The 27,118-nt window shown below is 40.1% G+C and overlaps 1 protein-coding gene across 1 annotated transcript in view; it reads right to left on the reverse strand.

The window, feature by feature from the left end:
* Positions 1-27,118, reverse strand: part of LOC120566952 (voltage-dependent T-type calcium channel subunit alpha-1I-like) — a 345,248-nt gene that overhangs the window by 44,269 nt on the left and 273,861 nt on the right. The window contains 7 exon segments of the mRNA XM_039813684.1: positions 1,232-1,306; positions 1,349-1,753; positions 5,771-5,892; positions 7,777-7,855; positions 16,283-16,353; positions 18,893-19,026; positions 23,668-23,777. Of these exon segments, the coding sequence (XP_039669618.1) occupies positions 1,232-1,306; positions 1,349-1,753; positions 5,771-5,892; positions 7,777-7,855; positions 16,283-16,353; positions 18,893-19,026; positions 23,668-23,777 (996 nt within the window).

Raw genomic sequence — 27,118 nt, forward strand, 5'->3', positions numbered from 1 at the left:
GAGACAGCAGTGTCTGCTGTTAACGTTGGACCAAACTCTTGAGGGACAAACCAACACCTCTGAGGCTGCGACTATCACTGAAGTCTCACTACACTGTAACTCATAAAATGCATCCGTGCAGTCAGTGATTAGATTGGTGAATGGGATGTTTTCAATGATTGATGACTCATCCGCTCGGCAGAGCTATCTGAATGATGCTGCAGGGAGTATGCGGTAAGGAGGTCCGCAGTCTCAGAGCCTATCAGCTCATCAATAATGATCCCACACGATTAGCTGCTGGCGAGAAATGGCCATGGCACGGGAAGTAACCGCTAGTTCCAGTATAGCATACGCAAGACATTTAAAATGCTGGGAACAGGGATCTCGGCGCATCTTCCAGCAGCTTGCAGCTAAATTAAGTGCCTCTCAGCAAACTTCAGAGGGGAAAAAGTGACTTGATTGATTGATTTGCCTTTAATTGTGCAAACAGACACAATTAAAAGTGGATCAATCAGTGTGCTCCAGTATCCAGGTTTCCCCTTGGACATCATTCATCAGTCTTAAAAAGTAAACTAGTATATTTTTACAGCCTGAATATTGTTGCTTGATAACTGATGTATTCACATGCATGCAGGCAACTGTTGATGGCCCTATAAGAACTGGTTTTGTGATTTGCAGGCCAAGATTTGCTTCATCGTCCCGGTTAACACCGGGCTACATTTTGGTTTAAAAATGAGATGATCATGATCTGTTAATTACTGGTACAAACAAATGCTTAATAAATGAAAACATACGTATGTATGTAGTGTAAAGTAAAGTATGAGTTGAAAAATTAATTTGATAGGTAACATGTCGGAAATACTAATTCAAATAATGAGTAGGGGATGCAACGGGGGTTTGCATAAAACATTTAGTTTTTCTAAAAGATATTTGCATGTTGCCATCCAAGCCCGAGAGCATGAGCCTATATTGGCCAACTCTTATGTGCATTGTTAACTTAGTCACTACACTTTGAATTAACCTTTATTCTGGAATTCCCATCTGCCCGTTACACATACTATTTATTCTTTGCAAATTTATGCACTTATTTTGTTGTATATATTTGTTTTCTGTATATATTTATTTATTTCATATTAATGTTTGTTTGTTTATGTATGCACCGCTCACCAAGGCAAATTCCACATAAGTGTACTTATTGTGGCAAGAAAACCTTTTCTGATTCTGATTCTTGAATGTCTGGAAGTCCACCTACCTGAGCAGGAGAGTAGAGACGACATCGATGGTGTGTGTGACCCTCATGACCCGCACCGCCTCCTCCTCCTCCTCCTTCCTCCTCCTCCTCTCCTCCTCCTCCTCCTCCTCCTCCTCCTCCTCCTCCGTCTCGTAGTGGCACCATCACCCCTCCACTTGGACCGCTGACTGTCCCCGCTGTGATTACGCCAAACGCTCCTCCGCCCGCGCCCGACACGCTCGCAGCGGCCCCGGTGGCAGCGGCCCCGGTGGCCCCGGCGATGGCGCCGATGCCCCCCATCATGCAGCAGAGGCCTCCTTGAGCCAGCTCCAGCTCCAACTCGGCGTCCATCTCGGCGTCCTCCTGCGCCTCCTTATTAGAGTCGTCCAGATGCTTCATGAGCACGGCCACCACCACGTTGATCAGGACGAACTGAGCCGTGAGCACGAAGGACACGAAATACATCGGGGAGATGAACTGTAGTCCGGCATGGCAGCCGTAGTCGGTGGCCGGATAACCCGGCGGGCACTCCCTCAGTGTGTCCTGGTGGCCGGTGGGGTATAGGGGTGAGGAAAGGGAAAAAGGCAATGGACAGTAGGAAGAATAGTAAGATTTCAGATTCTTTCAGAGAAAAACTGTATTGTCTGTCGTGACAGAAAATCGCCTTAAGCTCAAATGTTCAGACCAAAAAAAAAAGCAATCCGGCGATTTGCCGCAGGGTTGTGAGGCAGTGGCAGTGTTAGTTAACAAACGGCCTGTTTGTGTCATGTATAGTTGTGTTATTTTACACAAGTAAGCTTTATGTTTCACAATCACTGTTTTCTGTCAGCTCGTTAATAGATCTCGACGTTTCCGACTGCAGCTTTATTTCACGGAGAAAGAGACATAGCGAGTGCTTTGTTGTGGCAGGAAACATTCAACTATTACACACGCTCCCGGGCAGTTCAGTGCTTGTGATTGGTTTTTGTTACCCTCTAGTGTTTTAAAACTTTCTTGTGGCAGCGATAAAGGAAGTGATGTTTTCTCACACCGAGTAAAACCATAGCTCAAAACACACCGACAAGTCCGATCGCCAGTTACATGATTGGCCACCGCAGCGTGACGTGGGGTTGCGTTTCTTGAAAAGTTGAGTCAGGCCCGCTGCGTTTTCTGAGTGTCCCGCCCTGCGGCAAACCCCTGCCGCAGCCTAAATGCACTACCCCCATTCAAAAATAATGGAAAGACCTGCGTTTTTGGCGGACCGTCTGACGGCCGACGCAGGCTGTCTGCATGAGGCCTTAGACGTGGCCTCAACATAAAGTGCAAAAACAAAACTCGGACAGTAAACATACAATAGCTTCTAAAAAATTATTTACACAGGATAAAAAACAATGCACGTGTGACATAGTGTTTGTGTGTTCTTATTTAAAGGTGCCCTGCCATACAAAACCGTTTTTACTTGCATTTTTTTTAAATATGTTAGGTCCATATGTGTTTGTGTTATGTTGTGAATCTGAAAATTAACTGCTACCTCCTCTGTCAGCTCTAGCCACTGAAAAGAAATTAGCGGAGAAATCAGGCCAATTACAAAAGCTGGTCAGTCTGACATCATATTGCCTGAGCTCATTACTATTCATTAGCTCGCCCAGTTGGGCTGGGTAAAGGATCCTGACATCCAGGCTCTCATTGGCTAGCTGTTAGCCAATCAGATTCAAACTGCTTAGCTTGTTGAATATCAATGAGAACTGGCAGAAATCGAGCTGAGTCTTCCTGTAGGCTTTCTATACCACGTTAGAATGGCTTGAAACAAGGTAACCAAGGCATTTTTTCCCACAACACAGACATTACAGAGTCCATGGTAGAACTTCAGACATTACCACAAAGTAATGAAATACGTGTGGCAGGGCACCTTTAAGATTTTTATGGCGGTGGGAATGAACGAGTGTTTGAAAATGTTTTTCTTGGCTAGAGGGACTTTATGTTATACTTTACAGTGAGAAGAACAGAAAGAGGAAACAGGAGGGGAAGGTGGAGGGAAGCACACAGAGAAGGTCCATTAGTTGAAGAAGAGTTTACAGTAAGTGAAGAGTGACTGTTGTGGCCTTCTCCTTCCCTGCCTTTGTTGGCGCATTGCTGCGTTTCTTTTCATGTTACTGCCACCTGTAGATGAGTGAAATAACTACTCAAACTGGTGACAGGAATGACGTCACACACATGCTCACATGGGTGCGTCATATCATTGCTTGGTCCAAACAAAACAGGGACTCACTCGTAAGCACATTGCTCCATAGCGCTACTAACCCTAACCCTAACTCCACCGGGTTCCTTCAATATGTCAGTTATTTTTTCAGATTAAAGGATTAATCATTTGTTTCATGAAATGAAGGGAAAATATAAAAAAATTAACATAAGAATTTTCCCATTGCCAGCCATGACACATGTTCACAATGCTTGCTTGATCTGACTAAAAGTCCATAGATATTCAGTTTACAATATAATAGGCCTTTTTCACCACTGACATTTTGACTTGTCATAGTAGGGAAAGCACAGCTGTGACTAATAACAACTGCAATGGCGCCACTATTCAAGTGTCCCAGTAAAACACAACAGTGTGATACTGAGCCAGGACCCTAAAACTCAAGCAGCTACATGGAATTCAGCCATCATTAGTTAGATTATTTACATCTGTGCTTTTCCTTCTGTGACCAGTCAAAATGTCCTCTATTAAAAAAGGCATATTACATACAACTGAGCAACGAACTCTCATGAACGGGTGATATAGTACAAAAATGCATGCACACCAAAACATAAGATATCCTACGAAACTAGGAGACCGGCTACGAGCTCCATGACGCCGAGCGGCAGTTGCTAGCTGTTTTAAGCCGCTACAGAGCTATGTGACGCCGGCTACAGACCTCCGTCACAGCTCGGTCGTATCAGCGGCAGTTAGTAGATGTGTTTGGCCGCTCCAGAGCTCTGCGATGCCGGCTACCGGGCTCTGCAAGTTGCTCCATCATATCAGTGGTAGTTGGTGGTTCAGTTAACCCAAGAATTGGTGACTTTGAGCCGGATACAGGGCATCGTGGGCTGCCGGTCGTTTCGGCGGACATTATGGTTAAATTTAGCTATATGAACTCATAGTTCATGAGAACAGGCTGGACGGAGTAAAAAAAACAGTAATTCTTCTTATTGGTTTCACATTAAAATCGGTCCTGCGATTAATCAACTAATAATCTTATTGTTTTAGAAATAATACAAGAGTAAAAGAAAGTAATGATTACATCTCAGTCTGTTCACATGTACACATTTTTAAGAATCTGAATATTATTTTAAGGAAAACAAGCTGATGAAGTAAAGCCTTTACGTTCAATAAAAAGAGACTTATTCAGAGCATCATTTAAGCAATTTGTAATGTCTTTACAGAGCACATCAAACTTTCACAATCCGGGTTGATGAAAGCTCAAGGCCTGACAAATTTAGGCCTTTCATTTACAGTCAGTCAATCTCTCTGAGAGCCTAATCAGCACTGATTTGCTATTTCCCGGATATGAGCTGTGATAACATTTTAAGAGCTCAAGGTACTTGGTTTTGATTAGAGAGTGAGACTTGATTGAGGTGATGGATGAGGAAATGAAGAGGAGGATCAAACAGTGTGAATTTTAAACATTATTCATCCTTGTTGAGTGCACGTTTACTTTTCTAACAGCATCTTTGCTAAAGGATGTGCCGCTCAATACTCAATCATTTCCCCCAGCCGAAAATTTGTCTGGTCCAGGGATCTGAACTGAAGACCTTCAATTACTATTCTGCTTCTGGACTGAGATTGGTGTGAAATAGGTTTGGGCAGCTCAGAAAATATTGTACGTACGTATGTCTGTCCCCTTTCTGATTCACCCTCATCTAAGAAAACTTGTGCTGTCTCTCAGTGGTGGAAGAAGTATTCAGATCCTTTACTTAAGTAAAAGTACTAATACCACACTGTAAAAGTACTCTGTTACAAGTAAAAGTCCCGCATTGAAAATGTTACTAGTAAAAGTATATGAGTATCATCAGGAAAATGTACTTAAAGGCAAAATCCTCATATTTTAGAAACTGGAAACGATCAAAACAAATCTGTCAATCAACTAAGTGTTTAATGGTCTAATCATTTTAGCTGTACTTGTAGGCCTGTAAATTGTTGGGTAGTTTAATAGTTCATAATAAATATTTTGTTTTATGTGCAGAAATCTTAATTTGAAAAGTAACTAGTAACTAAAGCTGTCAGATTAATGTCATGGATTAAAAAGTACAATATTTCCCTCTGAAATGTAGCGGAGTAGATGTACAGTGGCATGAAAAGAAGAGACTTAAGTAAAGTACAAGTACCTCAAATTTGTACTTAAGTACAGTACAGTACTTAGAGTAAATGTACTTAGTTAGATTCCACCACTGCTGTCTCTACTGCAGGAGATGAGGTGACGCTGAGGAAAGTGAAAACCGATCAGCTTAGTCGAATACATAGCCCAATACAAATGACAAATGTCAAGAGATAAGTGCGGTTTGAACAAGTCCCTGAACTAATGCAGCTGTAAACTGAAGTACCTTCATGATGCCGTTCCAGTTGTCGCCCGTGGAAACCTGGAAGAGTGTGAGGAAGGCCATTCCGAAGTTTTCAAAGGTGGCGTGTCGGCTCATTCCTTCGCAGGGGTAGTCAGCGTTACACACTGAGAGAAGATATGACGGGAAAAGAAGAGGAGGGAAAGAAAGGGTGTAGAGAGTGAAACCGTTGTAACATTACACTTTTGTGAAGGTTTTCTGAGAGATCACAACTTTAAGTTTTCGGTTTCTTTGATCAAAACAGTTTGAGAAATTTGCTGTTTTGTATCTTTGTGCCCGTTAACTTAGGCTGTGTTGTACGAATGTTTTCGGTGCTTGACATGAGTTTAAGTCTTAGGTTATATATGATAAAAATAGTAAATAAATGTCTGAAAGGAAATTTTGTAAGATCGCTTTTTGAGTAGGAGTTTTGTGAAACATCGTTTGGACTCGCCGGTCCGTCTTTCGTCCTCAGAGGGTTAATATTCTTAGTCAATGTTACAAGGACTTGATTAGGGTTTGTTTTCATTCATCATTGGCACTGAAATCCCTAACATGACTGGATGACAGGTTTCCAGAATTGTGGTCCATGTGACTTTTGGCATATGTGACAGTCTACTAGCAGAAACTAGCTATAGTAACCCCCAATCTTGGATCTATTATCCACCTATTGATTTGAAATCTTCTTCAATCTACCATCCAATGACAAATGTACAGTTGTGGTCCTATGTCTTTGTCTATTTTGACTCTGATGCACTATTAAAGACATGTAAATATGTGTTATTCAGTCCTTTGTTCATCTACATTAATTAAGTTTGAAAGATTTGGCTTATTTTTGATTAAGCAGTGTTAACGGGCCTTTCGATTTAGAGACCGATCTGATTGGAACACGTTGCCAGGCTCACTTAGATCTATTACGTTGTTTGGTTTCTTTAAGGCATTTGTCTTTAATTATCTACAAACAACCTGCTCTTGCTTCTAATTTGACATGACACATGATTCATGTTGTTTTTTTCTTTTCTTTTTTAGTTTCTTACTTTTCTCCTCCTTAATGTGTTGTCGCCTGTTCATGCATATACCGTAAATAGAAGCGCAATTGGGATGTATGCAAACTTATTGTGTGTGTATATATATATACATATATATATAAAATATATACGTATATACAGTACACTATATATATACACACATATATATATAGTGTACTGTATATACGTATATATTTTGTATTTTTAATGGGGGAGTCACTTGGTGTTGGAGTAGTTACGTTTGGGAGTGCTGTGTGAATGTGTGAATGCATTTAGTATTTTGTCTGTATGTTTGTCTTAAGGACCCCCTCGAAATTGAGATGATTCATCTCAAGGGATTTATCCTTCTAATACAAAAACACACACACATTAAAGACAATTATTTGCATGTCATTTTCATTTCTGTGCCCAATTAAGACTTAATTGTTTGGCTGATTGACTGTAATTTCACGTTGGCTGCTTTTTGACTCAAGGTCCTTTTTTTCATTTTTACAGCATAGAGTTGGATACATTTTTGTTTGTCTGACAGCAGGTTTTTGTCCAGGATGTGCGATTTTTATAAATGACTACAAATCTTGAGATGTTAGTCATAAAGAAAAGGGACAGGCAATTAACGTTGGAAACGTTGTGGCAGAGGGGGGTGTATTGGTTTGGCAGTTGAGTCAGAGACGTTTTAGAACCGAGACGCCCCAATTCAGGGCCAGATGTACGTACATTTGCAAAAGTAGCATTATCTCCGCCATGGCCAACCCGCAGAAAGCGCACGCTGTGATACATCAGCTTACGTTGTATTTACCAACTTTTCATCCATCCACACAACGCTCACTACACGTTCAAACGAGGCCACGGCCCTTTAGGAGACGGGACGCTGCTTGAATTGCGCTACCTTTAGTATATAGAGGATCTTTGGTTGAGTTCAAATGTCAACAATCTTTGCGCATAATCACTTACTGCACCTTTAAGTTGGTGGCAGAGAAGACTTACCCAGCTCTCCAAACAGCTCCACTCCCAGGGCTGCGTAGATGAAAAACAGCAACATGAAGAGCAGACCAAGGTTCCCCACCTGTCACACAAAAAGGAACATTCACACGTTATATTAACAGAAGTAACTCATATAGATGTGTTTAGTGTATTTCATCAGGTGTACCTCTATGGTTGGGTATAGTGGGTAAGATTTTGTACATACTGATTCAGTGGTTCAACTAGGGCTGGGCGATATGGAGAAAATCAAATATCACGATATTTTTGACCAAATACCTCGATATCGATACAGCAACGATATTGTAGTGTTGACGAATTGGGCTTTCATAAAATATTTACACAATGAGATTTTTTATAAATAGTCATCAGTAATGTGGATATAATGACTAAGTGGGTAAAGGCAAATAATAGAACAGTTTCATCACTTTACTGTAATGCAGCCTTTAAAACCAGGAAAAGACAACACACCAAAATCTAAGACGATATCTAGTCTCATATCACGATATCGATATAACATTGATATATTGCCCAGCTCTAGGTTTAACCATTCCTTTACTGCCCCAGTAAGTTTAAAGTGTCACTTAAATAGTACAGATTAAAGTGTTGTGCAACTACACCACCTAACACTCTCAGGTTCAATCAACATGATCTGACTAATGACACAACCAGTAGTTTTGCCAACACCCTTTATGACATTTTACGGAGTATATTATAAATGACTTAGGTTATTTTCATTCCGATACAAAAAACAACACACTATAGTCATCATCTGGAGATAGGAGACAACTGTTAAAAACCACAAATAGTGAAGCTGCTAAATAATTTATGGTGTGTCAGATAGATAGATAGATACATAAATAAATCTCAACCTGTGTTGCCCACCAAGCTGAATGGACAATATTCTGGACCGAAAGCCTTGGCTTTTCCTGTAATGCTTATTTTGTGATAGATGCTTATGCATTTTTAAAAATGCTGCATTGGGTTTTGAAAGGGTTTTTTTGGAGGCTCAAAGGTCATAAAACTGAACAGCCACATCCAGCATCTTGCAAACATTTTATTCAATCAGAAATACTTGTAGTTGCAAACAGCAAAACTGAAGGTTACTGTAACTAACACAGACACAGACACAGACACACACACACACACACACACACACACACACACACACACACACACACACACACACACACACACACACACACACACACACACACACACACAGAGCATTTTACTACCTGACTTCTTAACAGGCATGAATCCATCCGTGTAAAGAAAACGTTCCCAGATACGTATGCAATGCAAATAGATAAAGGACTCCTCGGGGTGCAATAGCAGGCACTATAAGCATAATATCCTTTAGCTAAGTCACCTCACAGGGAGGCAATGAGGTGTTTTTGGATAGATGACTGTAGAATTCCATTATATAGGCAATCCTTTTTTAAAGTAATGATCTGGAGTGGCACCTTGAATTTCGTTGTTCTAATACACTGTGATTATGCAAAGACAAATAAAGCTTGATTTGATTAGATTTGAATCAAACTGAGAGAGTGAAGTGGCAAAGAATAAGACATACAAGACATTTATTTTGGAGGAGGAGAGGGTGCATAGAAAAAACAGAGGAAATAACGAGGGAGGGTGAAATGGGGAATTTTGGCTAAGGCTAAGCCTGAGGATAGCTTTGTTTCTCTCCCCGGTTGTGCATGTCAGTGTTTCCTGGCGGATATTTAAAGCAATGACTTGGCCTGAAGCACTTTGCAGCATGTAATGTAAGCCTATCTGATGTCTTTGGATCCCTCGAGCAGAGAGTGAAAGCCCAGGGCGCAGGGATGGGGATGCTGTGGTAGGAGAAACAGATTGTTGGATGCTGTGGCAGAATAACAACTATATTTATACCTTTGGTTTCCATAGCGAACAAACCTGCTTCAAACTTTTAATGTGAACATGTTCTTTTCTGTATTTAGACTAATGGAACCTCGACTCAGTTATCTGTTCCATGGTGCAACATGTGATGTTTTTGACACACAGAAGATCATTACACCCACCTCAAACTCCAGTAAAGGAACAACACCAACATCTGGGGTGAATGAAGATCCTCATACTGTATTATACAAACAACCAATTTATGGAAATATAATATAAATACTTTAGTAGAAAAAAACGTTCTGGTGACCATGGGTAAACCACAGTTTGGTTAACCAGTGTTAAAATATTTCTTTTCATTTATAATTGTACATAGCAAAGCCTTACCAATGGAGACATTATGTGGCAGCTTTTCACTGGACTTAGTCACAGCCCAGCGAGTAATTGTTTACACCTTTATGGCTGATCTAATTTCCAAAAGTGGGACGCTCACAGTAATACCATATATATATATATATATATATATGTGTGTGTGTGTGTGTATGTATGTATATATATATATATATATATATATATATATATATATATATAGATATATATATATGTCTATTTTCTTCTGTAAAACCGTAACAATGCATGCTTGCTAATAACCTACAGTAGCTTTATTACCTTGAAAAAGTCAGCTCATATAATAAAGTCTATGCTGCATATTAGTCATTTCAAAGTGATCCTGCTTTCTTTGTATATATTTGTCTTTTTAACCTGTAGTGTCTTTACTTGGGGATGTAGTCAAAAGAAAATGTTGATGAAATACCAATAAAGTCAAATCTGATCCTTCTTTCCTTGTTTTCTAAAAGAATATGTATCATGGTTCCTGAAGGCCTTTTGCCCAACTAACCGAACAGAATGTGAAGTCTCTTAAGAAGCAAAGCTATAAGTGAGGTTTTGCATAATTGTAAATTATGAGAAAGAGAATATTTCTACATATGGTTAGGAGTAAAAGCAGTGAACCTACCCTTTGAAAATGTTCAGTATGTAGCTATACGCCTACATGTGTGCTAATGTTCACAACACTATACCTCCAGTGACACACTCTTATTGTAGCTTGATGTGTATTTTTTCGTGGTCTAAGCTTTCACCACAAAAACAAGACCAACAAAACTGATGAAATCTGTCCAAAGGAGAGAGCGGGGACCAGAATCAAAACAAGTTAAAGTGGATGGAAAAAGGCACTATTGATTTGAGCCACAATTGAAGCGGGGTCGATTTCTGTGACTGTAATTCTACCTCAGTGTGTGAGCCTTGTGTTAAAATGTATATCAGTGTGTATACAGAAATCCTCCCAGAGGGCTCCGGTCAGAGCATTGATAAGGCAGCAGAACAAAAAAAAAAAAAAAGAACTTCTAGCTGTACACAGACTTAGTCCTTTATAAATGCCTTTAATAAAAAAGCTGTTTTAAAGAGAGATCCATTAGTGTATTCTTCTGTGGTTCATCACAGAAATAAAGATAGATAAGAGTTTCATGATTTTAGGAAAAGGCAAAGAGAGACAGAACTTCAGGAACTCCCTTTTTATATTCAGAAAAGATGAATAACACCCCAGAGAAGATGAAGAGGATGATAATGACAGGGCATTTTATCTTGGCAAAAAGCAAAGAAGCAGCTTGCACATTGTGGTCCTGTGACCTCACTTTGAAAAATCATATATATATATATATATTTTTTTTCTTTTTCTTTAAAGCTTCAGCGCAATGGCTTTTTTGTTTTTGTTGAGGCGTATCTACAGTATGTACAGTTACTGTCTTTGTTTTAATACATTTATGTTTCTGTTCTCAGACTCTCATTGCAGTTCGAGTTCATTCTTCCCCGGGTCTTGTTGTCACAGTGCGGTTACCAGGAAACCAGCAGAGATGCTGCACAGAAGTCCTGGATAAACTCTTGATTGTCAGGAAATAGTTACACCACATAACTCACTAATCAACTGGCACAAAGAAATATTTTAAAGGAAAAGTGTGGTTATATTAAAATTTTCTTTTTCAATTTTCCACCTAATCTACAGACCAAAACCAAAAAATCTTTTATACTAACAGATTTGTCTGTGTAGCCAAAACCTGATAGAGCTTATTCCTCTGTGAAGTTTAAGGGCGCTTTCACACCTATAGTTCGGCGATTCGGGGGTGAAGTTGCAACATTGTTGCATTTTTCATCTGGTTCGCTTTGCTTTCACGGTGCACTTTGTCAAACGCACCAAACGCTGTAAACAAATGTCACCTGATCGAAACGGTCGCTTGTTTATACAGAATACAATATACAGAATATCCGAAACTCGCCGACACTTCTGGTCACAGAAATAATGGAGCAACACCAAATTTATAACGTCTTGGGTTTACTTGTTCCGCTTTAGTGTTTCTTCTATTGTAGAAGAAGGCGAACAATGTGAGCAGCTGACAGCGATGTGTGCTCAGAACAGCTTATGGATCTGAAAGTTATCCCTTTCATCATTGTTTTTGGTCCACTTCCTGTATTTGGGTCGGATCGCGTCCTCACCTGAAGTGAGCCGTGAAGTGAGTCTAGCTCACTTGGAAGTGAACCGAGACCCCTGTTTTCCAGCGGACCAACGAGAACCCGTTTTACTCATGTTTAAGTGACATTTGCAACAACAGTGCCCTGACGTTTTAGGAAATGATTGAGCTTCTTTTATATCTGTGTGCCATTCTTAAAGATGAATGTTTTCAGTTTTGAATGGGATTTTGTGACAATAGCCAAACAAAACAGAGTATTGCCAGCATTGTCCTTTAAGCACTGACAAAAAGCACCACCATTTGTACATATTAATGCAAAAGGGTATGTCATCTCCGATAGGCTGCACTGGACAGATTAACATCAAAAGCCACTTATGATTAGTTTGTTCAAGCCAAATGTGCCAAAGATGCATCATCATTTATCCGACAAAAATCATGCCTGCCACTAACCGGTCTATGCTTAATCTGTCTTAATTATTAAATACAGTTTCTGCTTCAGGCGTAGGAAACACAACTAATTAATAACTGAACTGATGGAGGCAGACAATGACAGAGTGAAGCCCAGACGGGGACAGAGCATAGACTGTAAATAAAGATGGGACAACATGACAGCCCACCAAAAGGGAAGCCAAAACATCTTGATTGATCTTGACGTGGGCCAAAATAAAAAAATAAAAGTACACGTCAAATATATTTCCCCCCCAACGATGGTTTCTGTCATTTCAGATAGTTCTTATCACGCTGATGTTTATTCAAGTGTTCATTTTTCTTTTAAAGGAATACGCCACCGTTTGTTGAAATTGGGTTATTCGCCGTCTCCTCTATATTTATATAGGTGCGCAAACGCATTTTTGTCCCAGTGCACGCATTGCCTTAGTCCGGTGGTGCCGTGGCTAGCTTAGCTTAGCGTAATAAATGGAATCCTTTGTGGCCGTGTAGCATGTCGTGAGTAAAAGTGACCCAACAACAACAAAAATGAAACCTAATTATTTCTTGTGGCCTGCATACTCACAACGAGTAAAAATAGCAATGCAGATTAAGACTAGCTGATTTCCTAGGCAGATATTGACTTGGGACTATATTGGGTGGAAGTAGACTACAGCCGAAGCACTGCTACTCGGGCACAGAGATATCGGCAGCCCACGGGGCTCTGCGGCCGGCGCAAAGTCTCGGTTACTGTTTTACCGAAATGCCGCTGCCCTGACGAGACTTTTCTACTTCACAAAAATGGATTAAAGTGAAATCGATCAAAAACGTTAGCTTGATAAGACCATAGAGTATGTGTTATATAAATGGCATGACGAAATTCAAAGTGTAAATATATACGCAATGTATGTCGAAAGTCTAGCCGCAATGTTTCCCCATTGGAATGAATGGCAAACAGAGCTATAGCTAGCTTCCTCCTATCGAGACCTCTCCAGTTCACAAAAATTGATTAAACTGAAATCGGTCAAAAACGTTAGCTTGGTAAGACCATAGAGTATGTGTTATATAAATGCCATGACGAAATTCAAAGTGTAAATATACGCAATGTATGTCGAAAGCCCGTGGAGCCCTGAAGGCTGCCGATATCTCTGCGACCAAGTAGCAGTGCTTCGGCCGGGCTTCCACACAATATAGTCCCAAGTAAATATGAGCCTAGTGTTGGGACCAATCAGGGGGTTAAACATTGATCTTAACCAAAAATGGCTCAGATTGAGCTGAGTGCAGAGACAAGGGACACAGGGAAGGCAAGACAAAGGATCTTGGCCTACATGTGAATCCCAAAGCCAGTTTCACCAAACTCCTACAGGCTGCCACTTGGAAGCAGAGTCGCCAAAATGGAGATTCTACCTCCAACACGAGGAAGGCAAGGCAGACTGGTGGTGAGACAAAGAACTGCTTCACACCTGTGACAAGGTTGCGCTTTTCCCATTGGCTGTCGGGCCTTTGAATGCACCACCCCGCCACTAGGAGGTGGAGGAAGGATAAAAGCTGTCGGCGTTTGTGTCTCTTCGCTTTCCACGGTAATCCATTTTACTGACAGGAGGTGCACTAGTCCGGACTAGCTTAACTAGCGTCACCTCGCTGGTCGAGATTAAGCTGGGACATTTTATATCTTTCTGATATACAAGGGATCCGAGGGGATACTGACCCAGTATCTCCTCACATCTGCAGCGGGTTTAATCAGCCCGGATTCAAGAAAAGGACTACGTTCCGTTTTTTCTTGCATCGTCGACCCGGATCGCGTGTCGTCCACTGCTCTGGACGAAACGGATCGTTAAACTCTGGCGAGAGATTAACTACAAACAACACATGTACAGTAAGAGGCTTACACAGTTCTGGGCAGACGTTAGAACTAGTGTGTTTGGTTTGTTTATTAATGAGCAAAGGGTTCGCTACCGCTTGTTGCCATTAATGTGATCTGTGATTGTAATCATGTATTGGCCCATATCTGGTTATTAATCTGTTTCTGTGAATGTATAATTGATCACGATACTGTTGATTATGTGGTGTTAAGTAGCTGGTTAAAACCGTAATCGCTACGTGCTAAATCACTCCTTTCACGGAGTTTAGTTACTGTCTGCGAGATCATCGCGGAAATCAGCTGTTAGCCACTGAGCTGGCCGTTATCGATAACTAAGATCAGAGTGTTTTCCTCCTTTACTCTTTTCCCTTTTACTAACACACACACATATACACACACGGACACAAGCTAGCCACGTAGCGCCTGAGCTAACGCTGCTAGCTTAACCACGTGGGGTCGGCTTACGTTTGTACAGAGCCAACACATGACCAGGACTGGGTTAAGCGTGTGCGTTGCCTAGCAACCCCCCTCGACCTGTTAAACCCCTCCTCGTGCACCCAGCACCACTACCGCCCTCTTGAGGCTAAATAGTTTTGTGCAGCTCACAGGAGTAGCCATTTTGGGAGTTGTTTTTGTGTTAGAACTACATTTCGACACCGCCCCCTTCACTTTCACTCACCCTTACACACACACACACACACACACACACACACTCACTCTCTCTCACACACGCCCACACACACACACAGACACAGACGTGTCCATGACATATGCTGCTTTGTTTTTGCTTTGTTTGGTTATGATATTGTAAAAGGTATATACGTTTTATTATTGAAGGATTATTGATTGGCTACTGATAATTGTGACGTTAATAAATTCGATTATACTTAAATAGCAGTTGCTGGTGATTGTTTGTGTACTTGTTGTGATAATTGCTGGTCGAACAGGTCCGTGCTCGAATTCACCCCTTCCTTTGTTTCCTTTTAAAGGATCACTACAGAAATGAGACTGTTCCACAGTTTGATTATTGGTCCCTGACTTGCAGGGTGGTGCCCCGTTTTGATTGTTTGTCGATTTGATAAAGTTATTAATAACCATATTCATAACTTCATTAATATTGATAAAACATCTTTGATAATTAGCCAATGATCAAATCTGTACCCTACGTGTACCCTACACTAGAAAACCGCCGACTCTTCAATCTGGATTGCTATTTTTACTCGTTGTGAGTATGCAGGCCACAAGAAGTAATTAGGTTTTGTTTTTGTTGTTGTTGGGTCACTTTTACTCACGACATGCTACACGGCCACAAAGGATTCCATTCATTACGCTAAGCTAAGCTAGCCACGGCACCACCGGACTAAGGCAATGCGTGCACTGAGACAAAAATGCGTTTGCCCACCTATATAAATATAGAGGAGACGGCGAATAACCCAATTTCAACAAACGGTGGCGTATTCCTTTAAGATTGGTTTATAATTAGTTTTTTGATGCTATAAAAAAGGTTCACTAAAAAGTCCTTTAGCGGAACTTTCTAGCTGCTCTTGTCTTATTAGCAGCAGTGGGAATGATACATCTTAAATTAATGCCACAGAGGGCTTTATATCTCCCAAATAAAGGAGAGGAACAGTGGAAGGTTAACAAGGTGTTGTAACATTCGGGGCAAACATTTAGTAATAACCCAACTTCCTGAAAGTCATAATTCTCAGTGAGATTCTATCGACGCTGATCGTTTATCATTCCACAAATGTTAATTAACTCCTGGGTGTCCTTGTGATAAGCCGAGGGACTTTTGTGTGTGTGTGTGTGTATGTGTGTGTGTTTGTGAGATGACACATACCTGAGGCAGAGCCTGGACCACTGTGTCTAGCAGAGCTCTCATCCCAGTTGCCATTTTCAACAACTTCAGCACTGGGGAGAGAACACATCAGGGTGAGACAGCTATAGCAGCCGCACAAACTGTCTATGTCTGCATGCATGCGTGTTGCTTTGGACATGAGTTTTTGAGTGAAATGAAAATTCTGGGCCAAAACCGAAAATTCAGGATGCACTGGGACGAAAACCGAAACCGACTTTTTTTTTTTTAAACCCATTTTAAAATAGATTTTTTTTGTTGTATATTTGTATTAATATTATACTTTTTAATTGATTTCATGAATTGAATGAATCTGAATTGAAAAACTACAAACCAATAAAACTGATCACACTTTTATTAAAAGTAACACACCAAAATTTGACAATATATATATATATATACAACACAATTTTAAATATATTATTCCTCATTCAGTTCTGTAACAATCAAATGTAACAGATTGTTTGATGTACTCTGCATATTGAATTGGATGTCGTGTTTTCAGGTGGTGTATCAAACCTCTTGAAATGTCGGCTGAACAAACGCTGCAGATCGCAAATTTGATGTCCTTATCAGAAACTTTGTAAGTAATTCAACACCGCTGATGTGAGCGGACTTTGCTGGGTAGCACCGTGATAACGGCTAGATCAACTGAGAGGGAAATCTGAGCACTGAGGGGCGGGGCGGGGCGGGGCGGAGAGGCATACATTTTCGGCTCATATTTTTGGCCGTTTTTCTCTTTCGGCAAAAAAACGAAATTTCGGTGCATCAATATGACAAACGACAGCCAAAACCTACAGAGTAAGAGAAAGTGAAACAAAGGACAGAAAGACAAAAGACATCAAAGAGACCGAAAGGGAACAATTAAGCGAGCGATCGATAAATGGAATAGGTTCACGACTCTCCATTAGGGACCCTACACAATCCCCAGTGGCCCAATTTATGGAGGAACATGGCCGGCGATGCGGCCGGTAGCAGAGAGAAAAAGACCACGGCCGTATTGTGATGGGGAACGGCAACAGCTTCTCAGACAATAAAGCCTCCCGGGAGATATACTTTTGTCAGTATGGTTGGTGGTGGTAAAATATTGTGTGTGAGAGAGAGAGAGAGAGAGAGAGAGAGAGAGAGAGAGAGAGAGAGAGAGAGAGAGAGAGAGAGAGAGAGAGAGAGAGAGAGAGAGAGAGAGAATGAAGTGGTGGTAGTGCATAAATCATTAGCCCGCACTCCCTCTGTTCTCTCCAAACAGCATCCCTTAGAAACAGGCACCACTTTTTTGGTGACATCTTCGGTGCAATGTTTGTGTGTTTCTGTCCTGCACTTCACAGACATGTTGTTCATGTGAACATGGAGGACTGTTATTCTGTGGATTTTCTGTTAGTTGAGACCTTTGGTAATAACACTAGGTTACCATGGATGTATTTAATATAAGATACATTCATTTTAAGACACTGCAGGTGAAATAGTGTTCTATTCTTTATGTAAAGCGACAACAGAAAGTAGTGAGGTGAATATAAATTCAATTGAATTAAATATATTAAACTTTATTCAGCTACACTTGTTGAATATTTGTAAAGTAATAACAGAGCTTATTACTTTAAAAATATTCAACAAGTGTAGCTGAATCTCTCTGTTTAAATTCAGCTATGTGAAAGAAGTAGAAGATGGTGCAACATCTCAATATTCTTTCTCACAGTCACACAAATAAGTTAACATTCAGGCAGAGTGGAAATGTTTTGAAAGGAGAGGAAAGACTAACAGTCAGCAGTAGCCCTCACACTCATTATCAAATACCCTACTTGCTTGTTAATCACCACCGGCTGCTGTTTGATTAGCATATCACCCATGGGTCCACTCAGCGGTCACTGGGCAGTGTTAAGGAGGGCAGAGGGCAATGGTAAGAGGGAGAGGATTAAGTGAGAGTGATGTAATAAGTCCCTATCCTCCTCCTTGTTGCAGCCCAGAGAGCTAGTCCTGTAATTTCCTATAATCAGATTGGACGTATTGAATGAGAGTCATACTAAAAAAAAGGAGAGAGGCTGAAAGATAGAAATATAGGAATATAATATTGATTTTACCTTCATTCAGAACGGAACAATAGGGCTGTAAATGACAACTTATGTTTATGAGGCAAGAGATGAAAAGTGTGTTCATGTTTGTGTTTCAATGAGCCTTGGTTCATCCCACTGGTTGGTTGAAATGAGCTCACAGTCACAAAATGCAAATAAGGGACACAACTGGAAAGAAGTGTTGGTGTGGCGAATGTTTTTTTTTTGCCTTTAGAGAAATGGATAATTGGGCTTAAACTAACTAAATACTGTTATGTGTATTGCATTTTGAGTTGATAGCCAAATCAAAAACAAACAATAAAAGCAAACAGCATCAACAGATAACTAAAACAAGAGTAGAATAGAAAACTCTTACCAAAATAAGTTCAAAATATTTTAGGCAAAAGGTAGGTCTCTAATATAAAAAAAGTTTCAATTACAGTCATGCTCATTTGACAGCACTTATTTCAGAAAATATCATGGGATAACATGTGTGTGCATACCATGTTTGCATTTGTCAATGTGCATGCGTGCGTGTGTGTGTGTATACCTCGTGCTATCCTGAGTACCCTCATGATCCTGATGATGGTGGGGTTGATGGGAAGGGAGGCGTTGATCTCAATCTCCTCCAGGGTGATGCCCATTACTGACAGCAGCACAATGGCCAGGTCCAACTGGTTCCACCTATACACACACACACACACACACACACACACACACACACACACACACACACACACACACACGCTTTTTACAAAATGGATATTCAGCACTGGTAATTCTTTATCCCTTGCTTTGCTTGTTGTTTTCAGCTGGTACCCAAACTTACCCGGAACTTTATGAAGGAACGATATATGGAAAAGACAGGTCCCGGGACAAGTAACACACGCACACGCACACACACACACACACACACACACACACACACACATACACACAAAATTTTTCAATCTACCATAAACTGTAGAATTTAAGATAAGCCCTGCATGTGGCTCATGACTTCATGGCTGCACACATCAGGGCCTGTGTTATGTTAATCTTCCAATGAATATTAATGTTCTACATCAACTTTGTCTTTGTTCATAATTTGCATGATTCTCCCACGACTTGGCAGAATAATTAGTAACAGGTCACCATTACCTGAAGGCCTCCTCCTGTCATGAATATTCATGTTAATACTAGAAGAACACTTCGATACTATGCAAACCCTGCAGCCTCTGAAACATCACTTCCTGTGTTTGTTATTTTGTGTCTTGTCATTTTTAGTGCTAAACAACAAGCTGGATGTTGAAATGTTTGAATGTGATCTAGGCTGCTGCCACTAAGGGCTCCTGCACACTGGCTGCGTGGCGTGAGCGTGTCAGCTGCGTGGAGTGTCCGTTGTTATTTCGGCTCCCATGTTAACAGGTTAGAGCTTGCACACTGGCTGCGTGAAAATGCACGTCTCCGAAAATGCTTGCATTCTAGAAATAGGACCAACACGTATTTCTCACGCGACATGCAAGCGTGTTGGAAGTGTTTCCAGGCAAAATAGAATACGAAAAGATGTTTATATGTAATTTTTACACAAATACATTTAGTAAATGACGTTTTGAAAGTCTCTAGGTTTTGACATAAATGCAAATATAAATGTAATTTAAAAAAATAATAACAAATAATGATTGATTTTCAAATATTGTACCTGTCAATACAGTCCGAAATATTCGGTAGCCTATTTTGCCATCAATACTGCCGACGTTGTCTTTGCTGTAATCAAAACAGTATACATTAATGTTTAACATAAAGTATACTACTGCTTATTTCATTTTATCAATGGGAAACGTGTGGATACATGGATACATGTGTACAGACGTCAGACACGTTTCTGGTGTGCAAAGACAGAAAACGCCACGCAGCCGCCACGCAACTGACACGCAACAGAAACGCCACACTCACGCCACACAGGCAGTGTGCAGGAGACCTAAGGCTGACAGTACATGACAAGAATAAGAACACCAAACATTGTCTCTGCTCCACTGTTGCTAGCTAAAAAGAGGTTGATATACTAAGCAAGCCAATAGAAGGCTACAAAATGTTCAATTTAGCAGACGTCAATTGGCACAGCTGCAGTTAAGTTAGTTTGAATGTTCTAATCAACATCAGACAAGGCAATAACTGTTAACGTAGTGATCGATAATCCATTTGTTTCTGTGGTATATTAGAGTTTGACCGTTGCAAATCTTTGGTGCAGTCCTTCAGAAAATACGCTCCAATGCTACAGTATCTGACATTTGAACTCAACAACAAACTACAAATCTACAGTAAGTCATACTATAGTGTAACTTCTTGGTTAGTAAGGGCAGAAGTCTAAAATAAAAGCAGTTATTCTTCCTTAAATACAAATTTGCCAGATCCAGGGGAGTTTCTTAAATTTTTAACTCACTTTACTGCAAAATTGCTGCCTGGGGTATGTTTTTCCACAGTTAATGTGTCTCGTCCTAGATACTATCTAAGTTCCAGAGCAGCAGAGCTGGCACACAACAGGCTCAGAGGGTATAAACACACACAAAACGGGTTCATCGAATAAAGCCAGGGCTTTCCAAAAACATACAAGAGTGTCATGGCACGAAAAGACAAAGGGACAGAGAGAGAGAAAGACAGGAATTTGACAGACGGAATAATATAACTAAAAATGTTTCTGTCTACATAAAGAGCAAGAAAGGAAGAGACAGACACAGTGAGACTGGCAAAGTGCATTAAAATAGCTGGGAAGAAACACATTTGCAAAGAAAGGGGAGGGGGAACCAAAAGCAATTTCCTCCAACACACCCACAATTCTAAAACTGGAAGCTGCAATAATAAAATCTACATAGTAGAGTAGCTAAAATAATATTCGCCAACACCATCACAGCTGCTCCGCAAGCCTGTGCACATGGCAGCGAGAGAAACCCCCCGCTGTATTGTTTAGGTGGAGATACTGAAATATATTCACATTTCAACACAAAAAAATCTCCACCTGCACTTGTCTGTCTTAGTGTGAACCATTTCTTTAGTCTGATTCACAGTAAAAATTGTTTTTGTACAAGTTTTAACTAACAGTCCAACATATAATTCTGTGAGCAACATCATCACCACGCGTTTAAGCAAAGCCTGCAGAGAGAACATGGAGACAATATTTGTCTAAATGTTGATGTAATCTTTACTTAAGTTGTACTTTAACTATGTTTGGTATTATCAGAGATCCAAATGCTTTCATAATCACATTTATTTCATCACCCGTCCATCAACCGTCCCTCCATTTGTCCATCCATCCATCCATTCACCCGTCCATCCGCCCATCCTGTCTCCTAAAAATTATACAATAATAATTATATATAATTCGCAAAAGCAAATACCTTTTGAATGGATTCATTTTTCTATTATCATAATGAGGAAATGTCAATTGACTTATCTGGCAAGTCACAAAATGTTGATGCAAAATGTTCACCGCCAATGTATTTTTATTTGTTTTCCTACATTATCCAATCACAGCTGTGAACGCCTAAACATAACAAGTCAACAGTGACTTAAAGCACGAGACAGGACCAGTTTACTTTCTTAACCAAATCCATGATCTTCCCAAATATCATGTACAGACAAAGGATGCAAACCCATTCCTGTGCACTGTAACTCGACCACCCACCTGGCCACTTCCCTACATCTTGCATACGGCGCAAAACGAGTCGCCACCTCAACTGTAAATAAAACTTTGTTAACATAATCAGACGGCAGTTATGTTTCTCAAGAGATTGTTAACAGCACAGCTGATGAGAATACAAACGTAATTCCTAAGCAGTTGTTCCTTCTTTGGGGACACTGAAGGACTCATCTGTTTGTTTCTGTCAATTCTCATGGCTGATGAACATATCGTAGGTGAGAGTTGGAACATGGATCAAAAGCAAGAGCTGCTTTAATGTCTTCAGAATCTTTCAGCACCAATCCAATTCCCAAGATTACTCATGTCACATACAGGATTTCTGGGTATTGACGCTACCCCTCGCTGCTATTTGGAACTGCCAATCTGTGAAGTTGAGAGGCAATATGCTCCAAATAGTAACACAATAAATGACATCCCTATCAGGCAGACTGATCTCATGAAGTGGTGTATGTATGACACTCCAATTTGTATGCCATTTTGGCATGTTGTCAAGATGCATAATTGCTTTTTAGCGTGTTTATCGACGCCGCTCGGCCGCCATTGACCTACATTATGTGTGAATTTTCACCGTAGCGAGTAGTATGAAAGGACGTAAGTCCGCAGAAGGAGGTCGGTTGGGGTGGTGGATGTGTAAATCACAGAATTTTCACCCAAGAGAGCCGGGATCTCGTCCCGCATGTGGCGTATGTTTTTTTTTAGCCTTCCCCAATGTTTCTTTCCTAACCCAACCGTTTATTGAATTCCTAAGCGTGTGACGTTGGTCACGTCGTGTTTTTGTTGTTTTTTGTGTTACAAAAGACCCAATGTTCTTTTCCTAAACCCAACCTTTTATTTTATTTTATTTTTTTTTTTACACGCGTCTGACGTTGTTCTCGCGATAGTACGGCACGTTCTCGCGATAACACGCCACGTGGCGACGCCTCGTGGTGTGTATGTTTACATCCGCTGTATACAGCGTAGACATACACGTGGATAGCTCAAAATACATACAGATAACACGCCATTTGGCTTTAGGAAAGTGGCGTGTATGTTTACGCAAAGTCATGATGCCATGTTGTATCAGGAACATGTATGCAGGGTTTTCCCTACCATTATAATGCTTAGGTGCAGCACCCAAGGCGTTTTTTGCCACCGCCTAAGCCAAATGAATGTAAAATCAATGTGAGCATCAAAACTAACTAAATGACACCCAGAAATACTCAGATTTAATTATTGTAGTTTGCTCTCCAGTTTGCTCTCCAGTTGATTTCTTTAGCAAGTATTGGTTTTAAGCTTTTTGAGTGTTATTTATTTACTATCTGCTCTTGCTTTTCCAACGTTTGAGACACAGATATGGTGATAATAATGCTCCAGAAGGATGTGAAATTGATGATTATTTCTGTTGAAAAACATAAATTCTTTTGAGGGAGGACCCTTGAACCCCTCTGCCAAATATGTGCACCTAAGTCTTTGACAAACCAAGGGAAAAACACTGGTATATTCTTCTACTGTAAGATATTTAAGAATATATACTTCAAATCAACGGGTTCAACTGTGCAGGGATTGCTCTGGTCTTGGTGTACACACAGTAAATACTAACATATAAGCAGCTTCATACACCAACACAAATCTATACAGTCTCCATACAGCTGGAAGTGTCCCCTTTGTACCTGTCCTTGAAGAAGCGTCGAAAACCAAAGGCCACCAGCTTCAGAGAGGCCTCAATCACAAACGTGGAGGTGAAGAAGTAGTTGCAGTACTTCAGTGTAGTCTCCAGAGACTGGGATAGAGAGAAACAAGGGTTTAAAGAGGCACAGAGGTTAGGGATCTCTGATCTTAAAATGGTCATATTATGCTTTTTGTTTTTTTCCCTTTCCTTTATTGTGTTATATATCTTTTTTTGTGCATAAGTGAAAAAACCTAAAGTCCACCCCAAAGGGACTTACCATCTCCCACAGAAAACGCTGTTCATAAACTGCTCCAAACAGCACTATTGTAGTCCAGCCTTTACTTCCGTGACAAACGCGCGCCATTTTGTGTCACCTTGTAACATACAGTACGTTATAATGCTCACCTAGCTGCTAGTGTGGCACGCCCTCAAACCAAGCTAGTTAGAACGGAGGCCCAAACAGTTCAGATAATTGTATTGCCAAGTCCAGGAGAATTAAAACGTTATGAATGAAAGACTCATTTTTTAACATTTAAATAACTTACCACTCTGACACGTCTTGCTCCTGTCTAGTTTGAACAGCTGAGCCAAAGCCATAGGTTACCGACTGAAGCAGGTTTGTTTTGGATCACGCTAGAGTGCTTGTCAGGGCCCGCCCTACTCTGCTTCTGATTGGCTAGCAGTCCTTACCTAGGTGCTGCACATGTGCGACTCCCAACAAAGATGGAACAGAAGTGTGATGCCTCACTCTGTAGCTAAAACAGAGAGCTCAACACACAGGGAGAAAAGAGGAGCTGCAGCAATGTGCAGTATGAAAAAAATATGGTGTTTTTTGAAAATTAAACCATGTAAATCTATTCTGGTACGACCTCTAAATACAATTATGAACCTGAAAAGAAGCATAATATGAGGGCTTTAACTGTAATAAACTAATTATTCTTTGTTCCACAGTTGATAGATTAGCCACTTCTTCGTCCACAGTAAGATATTGCAAACTGATTTGATGTTTAACTTTCGTCATGTGAATGAAAGAACCTTTGTACTGAAGAGAGGAAGGGAGAAGCGACAGATAATCTGTTCTGTCAATGTAAGGAAAGTATCCTGCCAATGAGTCTCTTTTAATAGATAGGAACTCAGTTGAGACAGACAACTAAATTATGTTAGACTCTGGAGAAGAACAGAGAAAAAAAACAAGTTCTACCCAATGGTATTAATGACTCACCCAGAAAATGACATCATTAAACCTTGTTATCACAACGGCTGCAGCCAAATTAGGGAAGAACAAAAATATATGCTAAACTATGCATGTGTGTTAATGCTAAATTTTAGCAACAACAGTATATAGTCAATTGAGGTCAGTAAGTTTATTACCTTTACAGTATACGCCCACATTATGTTTATATCGTACCACATCATCATAGAAATTATTGCAACGCTGTCCAGTGTTGGAGGAAGTATTCAGATCCTTTACATAAGTAAAAATACTAATACCATACTATAAAAAAATACTCTGTACAAGTAAAAGTTATGCATTGAAAATGTTACTTAAACCTACATTGTGTAGTTTTTTGAGTTGATTCTTAGCACAAAAAAAACGTTGTTCTTTCACAAATATGTGCTCATTGTGTAATTACTTCCACCAACTAATCAAAGTATTCTCGTAAGCGTAGAATCTGCTATTCAGAATCATTCAGAATACATACGAGCGAGTCGCTCGAATGACAGCAGCCATGTAGCGCCTCCATCTTTAAAATACATTAGCCAAAGAGGGACATACCTCCGTCTTTCGCGCTTTTAAACTCAGTGGCACCGTGACGAATGACGAAGATTACTCGCCAGGGAAGCGAAAAAGAGAATTAAAACGACAACGCGACAGGCAAAGCAACAAGACCAATCGGAGTGGCTAGAACAGCTGCATGTAAAGAATGGAGATACTAAGAGCTAATTTTGGGTTCGGCCACCGTAGGAGCTGAAATGCGCTCAGAATGGGAAGGGCTAGAAAGTAATATTCAGTTGCTTGTCATATACAATTTCACTGCTAGATGGGAGAAATTCTTACACAATGTAGCTTTAAGTAAAAGTATGTAGGTATAATCAGTAAAATTAAAGAAAGTATTAAAAGTAAAAGTACTCAGTGCTGAAAATGTGACTGTTATACTAATATATATTATATAAGTAGGTTATTATTACTCATGCATTTATGTAAAAGCAGGATTTTACTGTTGTAATTGTATTCAGAAGTATAAAGTGGCATAAGGAAGAAATACTAAAGTACAAGTACCTCACATTTGTACTTAAGTACAGTACTTATGTGTATTTGGTATCCATTCATATCATTATTCCATCCATTATTCATACATAGACTCTGATCATAGGCGAAACTTTTCATTTTTAGAGAGTCAGATCTTCTGAACACATTTGTAATCAGTGTATCCATCAAGTGTTTCCACATCATCTGCTGATGTTCTGATGTTGTAAAGTCCCAGTCACGCTATACGTTCGAGCTAGTTTGACATGTTGGGAAATAAGCTTTTTCATTTGCATGCATAGAGAAGTGGAAAATAAAGCAAATAAGCATAAATTCCAAAAACTTTTCATTTAACTCAGGCCACCTTACTTTAGCAAAACAAGGTAGGCTGCAACTTTAGAATGTGAAAAAGTATATAATGTTATAGATTTGAAATAATCAAGAGGGGAAAACATTCAAATCAGGAGAAATGTATGTTAAATAGTGTTTTCCTGCCAGATTGCTGCAGGTGTAGAGCTGTACTGCTAAGAAGACAGCTGCTCTGGAGACAAAAAGTAGAGCCCAGGTTTACGAACATACTTTTGAACAGCTATGTTAAGCTGAAAGCAACAGTGCCAACCTGTAGAATAGCGTTTTATCTTACTCTACTGTTTTCACTGGGCTTTAGTCCAGTTTTATGTAGCTATACAACCTGTAGGTCTTTGACTGTAGCCTTGCCTGAGTAGGCGGTAGCTTTAGATGTCATTGGGAGCTAAGATAGCTGTTGACTTGGAGTGAGAGAGGGTCAGTGTTGGTAAAATATGGCATAAATAGACTAAACAGGTAAAGCTAACTGGAAATAATGAGCTGTGTAGGTTGTCTGTGTGCAGCCAGCCACATAAGCTGATAATATGTCATACCTTCAGTACAAGCATGTTATTTATCATAATCAGTAAGGTTTCATTATAATCTTAAAAATATAGAATTATTCTCCTACAATTGACATGGATATCATCCGGCCAGGATGTAAAGAAAATGTTCTCCACTTTATCTACCTTTCTGATTCACCAAATTGTATCTGGTGGAACAGCTCAGGTAAGATGTGGGTTCATGCAAAGCCTAAGATACTTTTTTTTTTTAATTCATTTTTTACATTTACAAAAAATATCAGAATCAGGATATAGCAGTATTGCTTACTTACCGCCATCAAAATACAAGCCTGGTT

This window comes from Perca fluviatilis, chromosome 1 (assembly GCF_010015445.1).
Source record: "Perca fluviatilis chromosome 1, GENO_Pfluv_1.0, whole genome shotgun sequence".
NCBI lineage: Eukaryota > Metazoa > Chordata > Actinopteri > Perciformes > Percidae > Perca > Perca fluviatilis.